At 32.7% G+C, this 10046-nt stretch overlaps 1 protein-coding gene across 3 annotated transcripts; it reads left to right on the forward strand.

Moving 5' to 3' along the window:
* Window positions 1–826: 826 nt before the first annotated feature.
* On the forward strand, window positions 827–9436 carry LOC142606627 (protein ARV 2-like). 3 transcript variants are annotated; one of them, XM_075777941.1, is made up of 11 exons: window positions 827–1062; window positions 1169–1216; window positions 1356–1445; window positions 1977–2022; window positions 2128–2210; window positions 2320–2414; window positions 3069–3135; window positions 3273–3348; window positions 6449–6525; window positions 8152–8243; window positions 8860–9436. In XM_075777941.1, the coding sequence occupies exons 1-10, from the start codon at window positions 961–963 to the stop codon at window positions 8233–8235; spliced, it is 768 nt and encodes a 255-aa protein (XP_075634056.1). In that variant the 5' UTR covers window positions 827–960; the 3' UTR covers window positions 8236–8243; window positions 8860–9436. The 3 variants fall into 3 exon arrangements, with proteins under 3 accessions (XP_075634056.1, XP_075634057.1, XP_075634058.1); XM_075777942.1 differs by lacking the exon at window positions 8152–8243 and having other exon boundaries at window positions 8860–9071; XM_075777943.1 differs by lacking the exon at window positions 8860–9436 and having other exon boundaries at window positions 8111–8243.
* Window positions 9437–10046: the final 610 nt, after the last annotated feature.

The raw sequence follows: 10046 nt of genomic DNA on the forward strand, positions 1-10046 counted from the left end.
AATGACTTGATAGAGTCTTTCTCAAAAAGTTCCAAATGTTTAGCATTCCTTTGGCAAAACATAATATTAAAGTGCCTTAAAGCTATGAAAAGCTTATTTGGAATCAGTTGTTAAAGAGTTTTTAAAAATGTGAGAAATGACTATAGAGGGTAATGCACTAATGCGTAATAATTTAATTAATTAAGAATTGAATAGATTTGTTTATTGGTAAATAGTTTTACTATTATTATTATTATTATTATGTGGAAAATGCAATTTGTTAATTGGTTAAATAATTTTATTATATTAATAATTAATCTTGAAATTATAAACCATGAACTGTAATAAAATTCCCAATCATACCAACATAAAAACATTTTTATAAAAAATAGTTTGAAATTAAAATTTTTTTAAAACCATCATTTGAATGCTCCCCTCTCTCCCTCACCAGATTGCATTCAAATGTGCTCGTTCCTTTTTCACGGTGCAGTTTGGCCCATAATATAGAAAACTGGACTTGTCTACTCAATGCAAATTTCTTTTTTTAAGTAACTCAGTGTACATTTTTTTTTTAAAAACAACTTTACATAATAAATGTTTTAGTTAATTCAACTTGTAAAATTTTTAATAATTGAATAATAAATTTGAAATTTAATTTATGCTTACATTAAAATTTAATTAGTGTCTTAGTCTAATGATAAAAAGAATGATCATTAAAATTCATGCACAAATTCACTGTCTTTTTTGGTGAAAAATAATTTGGTTTTTTTTTTTTTTTCAGCCTTGGAAAAAATAATTTGGTTGAAGTATTCAAGTAACTGGGTCAAAGATGATTTTGGGTCTAGTACTTTATATAAAACGGGGTCAACATGTCTCTGCGTCTCTAAACTGAAAACTGTGTGTCTAGGCCTTCCATACCCAGTGCCACCCTTTCTCAAACGCGAGTGTAAGTGTAGCTCTGAGAAGAAAGAGCAGAGAGATATGGATATGGATATGGATATGTACAGATGTGTGGAATGTGGGTTTCGGATCAAAACACTGTTCGTGCAGTACTCACCTGGAAACATCCGACTCATGAAATGTGTACATACCCATTTGTTTTCTTTCCTTTCCTTTCTTTCTCTTTTTTGTCTTCCTTAAATTCCATTTACACAGTACAATTAATTTTCTGATTTGTTGGCTTTGATAGGAGAATTGCACAGCAGTTGCTGATGAGTACATCGAATGTAATTTCTTGGTATTTTTTTTTTCTCTCTTCTTTTTAATGGGAAAGCTAATAATATCTCTAATTTTTTCATATTGGGTGCTTCATAGTACATACATATATCATTTATGACAGTTAAGTTTATTGGGTGTTTTTTTTTTTTGGGTTGTAGATTCTTCTAATTGATTTGATTCTGCACAAGCCCAAAGCATATAGACATCTACTCTTTAACGTTCTTAAACAAGGAGCTCCACATTTTGAGGTACATCTACTCTCTAAACTCACTTTACCTTTTCCATGCTATTATAAGTGTGAATTGCTTAATTACTCTGTTGCATTTATTCACATTGCTTTTGAATTTTTGCTTTGCAAATTCTTAAACATGTACCCAAAATACCTTTTTTTTTTGTTGTTGGGATGAGTACTATGGAATAAAAGTCATTTGTCCCACCCTAGGTGTTCTATTTTATGCTCCACCAATCATAGTCTGCCACACGTCCCCCTTACAAATTAACTAAAGTTTAAAATGAAAAAAATTGGACATATGACATGTTGCAGTTGGTGGAGCATAAAGTGGAACACTAAGAGTGAGACAGGATTTTTATTCTATACCATGTACCTAGAATGTTGTAAGTTCTTATCCTTGTTTATTGGAGTTTACAGTTCCAAATGTTCTTAAAATATAACTGCGAGTTCTTCATTTTAGTTTATTCACTTTAATCTTATAATGATGCTGCTCTGTTCAAGTTTTCTAATTCTAACATGGGTTTGTTATTTGTTTACAACTTTGCAGGGTTTATTGTGGAAGTCAACTGTTGGTTTTCTTCTTTTGGATGCTTGTATCCATTGTCATTGGGATAATATTTCTTGTTTTGATCTAAGATTTTCAATAATTATTTAAAGTCATGCTACGATTATGATTGAGTGCCTTAGCAATACCCTAGACAGGAGTCTTGTTCTAAAAAGTTGTGATGAAGAGTGGAGTTCGTCCACGAGCCTTTCTTCATTAGTTTGGACATGTCGAAAGGTTCGCTCATGCATATGTGTAAAGTTTACATGAATTTAATATTCAAAACTTTCATGTGGCTTGTATTTTGTATGATGTCTAACAAATGTGTTTACCAATTATGTTTTAGTTGTTGACAGATGTCTTTCTTGGCAATCTTTTGTTTCTTGGTACTTTTCTTCTTGCAACAAAGATATTTATGAGCATATCAGCTGGAAGCCTAAGGTGAGCATTTGCATTACATTGTGCTGTTTGCTTATGTTAAGACTTGCCAATCTCTAGAGTGGCTTCTAGGAATAAGATTTTGTTAGGTAGTCCTTAAGCACCGAGCAGTTGGGAAGCTTTCTCAATGTGATCAAGGAATTAAGGGTAATTGATTTAGTGGATAAAGAAGTATCTTCTGGATTTGAATGATCAGTTAATAGTTACAAGTTATGGTGTGATAAATTGAAAGGTAAATAACGTGAGAATAAGCAAGTAGTTGAAATGATGGTGTTAAGCCCAATGACTGTCAAACTCTAAAATACCAAGAGATTTGAATTCATTCATGAGAATTTGGAGTTAATACATATAAGAAATGTTGCCTTGAATGGTAGACCCATTTGCAAATATGGTTAAGCTTGTAGAGAATGAATTGTTTTAATCTTGAGGTGATATGATACAACAGGAAAGCCTAATAGACTACAGGTTGAGTATCTGAATGCATACAAAAAGACAACATATGATCACCTTGGAGGCATGGCCTAATAAGACCTAATAAAATAGGAGTCTTTTAGCTAACTTTAAGCATTTAGATGAGGCACTTCTGTTCATAATGTTATCATAGTTGCATCTGGAACAATATTGATTGGTTTGGCGTATTCTTCTTAAATTGCACAGGAATAAAGATATTTTGCTTGCAATCTTGATTTCAAGTTACTTCAAGATGTTTCTTATCGTCATGATGGTATGATTTTCTAATGTCACTTGGCCATCAATAGTATGTGAATGACACATTTTATTGTTCCTTCTGCCTTCTTTGGCTAGTTTCTATTGATTAATTAAATCCCAATATCCCTCTAACTTTAATTAAGCCTTCTACAGGTCTGGGAGTTTCCATCTTCTGTGATTTTCATCATTGATCTATTTGTTTTATCGTCCAACACAGTGGCAGTAAAAGGTACCTTGTAGTTACAGTTCTTAGAAGATGATAAACAACCATTACTTTTCATTATTGATAATCTTGTATGCACTGTTATTGATTGTTATCTCATGCCTCATTGTGTTGATGGTAGATGGGTTGTTAGCTGAGTTTTTATTTTGTTCTTTACTAATAAGTGATTACTTTAGCTGAGAATATAAAGTTTTATGCTTACTTTAGAATTCCACTATCACTTCAATGATCTTTAGGCCTTGTACCATTTCAGTCTCTAGTATGTCTTCAGCTCCCTTTGTCTATGCTGTTAAGATTTTAATGTGCAGTAAACAATTTAGTTTAATGTAAGCATTTAATCAGAGCACGAAATTTGGACAAACCCTAGATTTTGAGTCCAAATTTGATTTTTTGTTTAAATTTGTGCTCAAACTTTTGAAATAATACTCTATTTTAAAAATAAATAAATAAATAAAAGAAAGAGAAAAAATATTTGGAAAAAATACACTTTACTACCTTAAACTATGCACTAGATTATACTTTGCACCCTAAACTATCTGACTGCGCACTTTGCACCCTAAACTATCACACTTAGCATACTTTGCACCCCGGTGTTATTTTTGCTATTATATTTAATAGAATCTTGCTACATGTGACAAGCACATGCTTCTTGCTTAGGTGGAATAAAGTTAAAAGACTGAAACACCCTTCTTCAAAATTAATTAAAACAAAATCCAAAATTTTCCACATCTCCCTCTGTCTCACGTGCGTGCCATCCTTTTCCCCAAGTTCGGTTTCTTGTAAACCCTAAATCCCCAAACTGAGTATTCATCATACCATAGATTCTCAACATCAAAGGTTAAGGCTGGCTCATCTAAGATCTCAAGTGCTTATCATCAGGTATGATCAACTGCCAGGCAACCACACCCAAAAAATAAAAGCCAAGACTTAAATAAGTCCAGGCATGGCAATTTTTAATAAAAAGAAGTTGAAAAAAGTGGTCCGGAATGGTGAATTCATCAATAGCAACCAAATTAAAGATATGTTTTGGGAAAAAGCATTTTCACCACCCACCTAGAAAAGCTAGTAACAAACACCTTACGAACATCTAATGGTCGAATATGTTACGAATGAACCCCATCATTGGCTGGGGCATGGCCACCTTGAACGGCTGAACCATGGTTGTTATAAGATTGCCTACGTCCCCTGCCAGGCCTTCCTCTATTGTTATAATAGTTCCTGGGATAATAATTTCAAACAAAAGGAGATGTGCAAAATTTTGGGTTTTGTTTTAATTAATTTTGAAGAAGGGTGTTTCAGTTTTTTAACTTTGTTCCATCTAAGCAAGAAGTGCGTGCTTGTCACATGCAGCAAGATTTTGTTAAATATAACAGCAAAAATAACACTGGGGTGCCAAGTGTGATAAGTGTGATAGTTTAGGGTGCAAAGTGTGCGATCAGATAGTTTTGGATGCAAAGTGCGATTTAGTGCATAGTTTAAGGTGGTAAAGTGTAATTTTTCCCAAATATTTCACATCTATCATCTTTATTTGAGGGTGCTAAAAAATATTTAGATATGAAGTACATAGCAATCAACTAAGCCCACGTGTGGACCTTAAAATCTTCAGAGTGTATCAGTTTAGTAAATACTTCAGTACATGGAGTATGATTGAATATTTATATCAAGACTTGTTTCGCCCTATTTTCTGAACAGAATTTTGGCTTTTTAGGCTTTATGGCTTGTGGGCTCTAATTGGAAAAAGCATGAAATCAAAGTCTGAAGGTTTAGTAGGCAGTGATAGCACTGTCTTAATCTTTTAGCAAATGGAACTGTCGTTCGTTTTGAAGGCCCTTTGGTGTACCTTCCTGTTAGTAGATCTCAAAGTAAACATCAGTTAGGTTTTGTAAAATAGGTATATGAATATGTGGAATTTTGTGCTTTGCATATGCTAGAATAACCTGCTGTTATGTTTTAACCTGATATGGGCATATTGTAGGTTTAGAAAAAGTTTCTGTAATACTTCTACCCCTTTGAGCTATTAGTTGAATTCTATGATATAAGAATTGTACTTGATTTGAAAGATGTTGTTAACTTTAGTAACTTTGAGAACTGTAATCCTTCTCCATTCCTTTCTATAAGCTAACGCCATTGTATGGAAATTGTAAAACATAATTTGTCTGGTGTTTCTGGTTGTAAGAGGCCATAGAAACATGATAGCCTAGGCTCAAAGCTACATATTTAGAAATGCAGTTGAAGATGGTAGGATGATGGGTAGAGGCACAAATGACATAGGTTCAATAGGATGGTACTAAGATGTTTTCTAGTTGGTTTAACATGCTTGAGTGCGATATGTCATATGGGATTATTTTATCAGTTCTAAAGGCTCCAAATGGTGAAGGGTGAAAAAGATTTGATGTAGTTGCTTATGGAAGATTTGAAAGCTAATAATTTGTGCATGAGTGCATCAAATAAGCTACAGGGTTCAGAAGCATGAACTAGTTATACATGTGTTTCCCTCTTATCAACTTTTACAAGTTCATTTAGGAACATTAGGTACTTCCTAGATTTATTATATGGCATTGACTCAGTTTTCATCTAAATGGGGTTTTGAATATTTCAACAAACAGGTTGGCAATTTCTTTGCATTTATCTGGAGTAAATCTCAATAAAATGTCATCATTTTACTAGCGCAGTTTGCCATTTCTTTATTTAATGGTAGTTTGTAGATGCAGGCTGCAATGGTTTTTTGATTCAAATAGATATATATGTTGCTTTGATCCTTAGGATCCCATTAAATGTGTGCATTAGATAAATTTATTTTGGTTTCCCTCAAATGTTATTCTCTGGAGCTGCTTCTGGGCTGAGCATAAGCTGCTTAGCCCATTAGGGGTGAATGCCCTTGGATTACCCGACAACTGATTCTGGCAGGTGGGATTAGTTGCCCGTAGGTTTTACCAGCCAGAGTCGAGTCCAAATGGCTCTCCTTTAGAAAGGTTCCCAACATTATTAAATAAATAAAATGTTATTAACTTGTGCGATTCATAACTATTGGGTGATTACTGTAGTTGAATAAAAGATAGTGCATGTTACAAAGCCCCTTACAAACTAATTCTCTTTTGTGAACCAGTTATGACTGAATCAGCTATGAGTAGATGCATAGGAGCCTGCTTCAGTGCACATGCTGTTAAGATTTTCACCACTCAGGTGCTTGAGCTAAGATCATTGAGATATACTAACTTCTTTAGTGATTTAATGCCCTGATTGTTGTATTGAAATACAGTAAAATGCAAATTAATTCAATTATTGTTTCTTTTCTCAAAAAATTTTAGGACTTTTTTCATACTGAGATAGTGGCAGTGGGATTTACTGATAAGAGTGTAATAAACTTGCATGTTATGTCTTCTGGCTAGTGCACATGCGGGTAATTCAAATATTATTTTTTGATGCAATAAGAACCAACACTTAGTTCCAAATATTTGGGGTTGGTTATGGACACTCGACATATTAATCAAGATTAAAACGTATTCTTTCATTCTATTATATCTGAAATCATAATTTTTGCTACATCTTTAATTGACAAGTGCTCTTTTACTAGTTTTATTAGTATTATTTTAGGACTTCCTCTACCTTTTTCGTTCCATTAACTAGAATCAAACTCACTCTTTTTTATTGGTGCACTAATTGCTCTACTTTGCATATGACTAAACCATTTCACATGACTAAACCATTTCACGACTCCCTCCCATCTTTTTATTAATATAGGTCATCCAATGTTTAAGCGTATTTCCTCATTTCATATTCTATCTTATTTTTTTCACTTATTCATCTTAACATTCTCATTTCAAATACACTTATTTTATAAACATATTGCTTCTTAATAACTTTTAGTACCAAAGAGCATAGTTGGTATTATAGCAATCTTATAAAAAATTCATTTAACTTAACAAATTTTCTACAATCACACAGTACTCATGATATGCTTCTCCATTTTATCCACACTTCTCTTATTCTTATCCTATTATTCATATTCTTTTAAAATCTTTCTATTTTTATGTATTATGGATTCAAGATATAACAAGTTCTTGTTTTTTGGTATCTCTTAACCGTTAAGTTTTATATCACCTTCATCTTTATTTCTGCATGTACTAAACTTATATTTCATCTACTCAGTTTTAGTCCTACTTAACCGAAATCATTTATATTCTAAAGCATCTCTCCAAATTTCTAACTTAATATTAACTCCACATCTAGTTTTATCTACTAAAACTGTGTAAAAGCATACACCAAGAGACTTCTAGATTAAATTGAATTAGTTGAATTAGTGAGTTCATCCATCACTAATGCAAAGAATTATGAGCTTAATGTTGATCCTTGATGCAACTTACAGTGAAAGGAAATTCACTAATGATGCATCTACTTATTCTCGTAGTAGTTACAATCGTTGTACATATCCTTAATCAACTTAAATATAGTTTAATGGAGCCCATTTCTTCTCTATAATCCACCACATAACATCTCTAGGGACTCAAATTATACAGTCAAAATAAACCCTAATAAATGATAATGTGGATAATTTAGCAAGGTTAGGGCATGTACTTGGAAGCTTTAAAACACACAATCCAACATAATGGAATGCTTCTCAAGGAAATTGGTGTTTAAAATAGGATATCATGATATAATGTTTCTCAATCAAATTTAGTCAAAATAGGATATGGAGGGTCATATTACACTTAAGAAATAATATTCTATAATGATATTGCTACTGACTATTTACTTCATTTATCTTCAGTAAAAGTTTTGTAGAGATGTTACACCTTACTGTGATGGCAGATGTTCTCTAAACAAGCGGGTGTAAGACTGTTTAGCAACTACCCTTTCCATTTCTACTTAAAATCTACAAAAGCGAGAGCCTAATCCACTTGGTACGCGTATGACCTTAAGTTTCCTCTTCAATCTGTGACTACTTTCCACTTTAATTTATCTTTAATTGTCATGTGTATCATTGCTTGAAAATTATTTTAAGCTGTCTCCATGCTTTGACAAACGTGATTTACCAAATTACCAATAGGGTAGCTTTTGAACATGATTGTTGCTTTTTTTTTGGTTGCACCTGAATGGAGACAAAGTAGGCTGCATTTAAAATATCTTTTATTTATTTATTATATATATATTTTAAATAAACTGTGTAAAGTAAAATTATATCTAGAACAACTGTAACTTCAAAAAACTATATATTAGTTTGGGGTGATAATAAATTGACATTTTAAACTAAAATAAATATACCCTTAAAAAACAAATAAAGACCAGATAAAAAAAAATACCGATTAATCATTATTGTGCTCTGTCTTTGTTATTTCTGATTTCTTACACTCTATTAGATCGAGTTTTTGAACCTGCTTTATCTTTTCTTGATTAGAATGTTCACCATCATGAACATGATGCTTAGCATTTTTGAATAAAAGTTTTATTACCTATAAAAAAAGAAGTTATTTTGTCTGTGAGTTTATCAAAACACTAACATTCTTTGTGTGAATTTAGATGTCACTATTGGCAGAGGCAATCCCATGGCTGGTTTCCATTATGGCAGCATTGCTTAAGATTAAGAAGTAGTGATCCAACTCTTTTGAATTCACTTCCATGCAGAAAAAAACTGCTACCTTGCTAGTTGCTATCACATTTTTTGAGAGTCAAAAAACTTACTATAAGATGTTGAAAGTCGGAAAAGTTTTAGCTTACTTGGTCCTGATGTACTACTACTATATTTTGATGTGTACAGAGAAGTAGGGAACTATTGGTAGTTTGGTAACTTCGGTTTTCTTATAGCTAGTTACATGAGTTAATAATTTTGGAAAAGCTCTCAGATTGAAAATTTATCAGCCGTGCCTTGCATTTTGGATTGTATTTTAACAAAGCCTTTCTGGGTGGGGGAGGAACAAGAAGAGAAGCAAATACTTAGCCCATTTATACATTGTAAATTTTGCTCAAAGAAGCTCTAGAGTTTGTCGTTTTATCCTACAAATGCTGCTTGTCCTATATACGGAATGATATTATGAAAATGCTCAAGTAGCAGTCCCAGAAACCAATAGAATAATGCATGCATGCATGCCTCTTTCTTGTCCATGACTGCATATTATCCTTTTCATCTCAACATCACCAAATAACCTCCATTCTTTGTTGTCACCATTGAAACAAAGTAATACGATATTAATATATTCTCTTGTCGATGTTGTTGGTACAATGTTGTATTTGTATCCTTATCATTATCATTACCAAGGTGCAAACTCGACCTACTTCTACACTCTAATATCTTCTTCTCCTATACACACCTTTACTTGATTCTCCGAGTCACAAAATCAGAGGCTCTAAAGAATGCAATCATTATTGAAAATTATATATTTAACATAGCAATCATACAAATTGGGGACTCTCTTCATGGTTAGAATCTGTAAAGTTGTGATTTATAACTATGTTTTATGTTGGTTTTATTTTATGATAAAAAGTGTTGTAATTGCTTTAACTTTGTTCCTTGTATTTTGTGGGATTTTATTGTATTGGGTTTAGTATTAAGTTGGTGAAGAATCAAGCTTGAAATGAAGAATCAGTGCATTTTCGCGATTGGCTTGCGAGTAGCTCGCGAGAAGAGTATTCCGCGAAAAGGGCACGTGAGAAGCATATGATTGGAAGCTGAAGAGTCATGCCAAGTTATCAATTTTGCGAGTGTCTTG

The sequence above is a fragment of the Castanea sativa genome, chromosome 8 (assembly GCF_040712315.1).
Source record: "Castanea sativa cultivar Marrone di Chiusa Pesio chromosome 8, ASM4071231v1".
Taxonomy (NCBI): domain Eukaryota; kingdom Viridiplantae; phylum Streptophyta; class Magnoliopsida; order Fagales; family Fagaceae; genus Castanea; species Castanea sativa.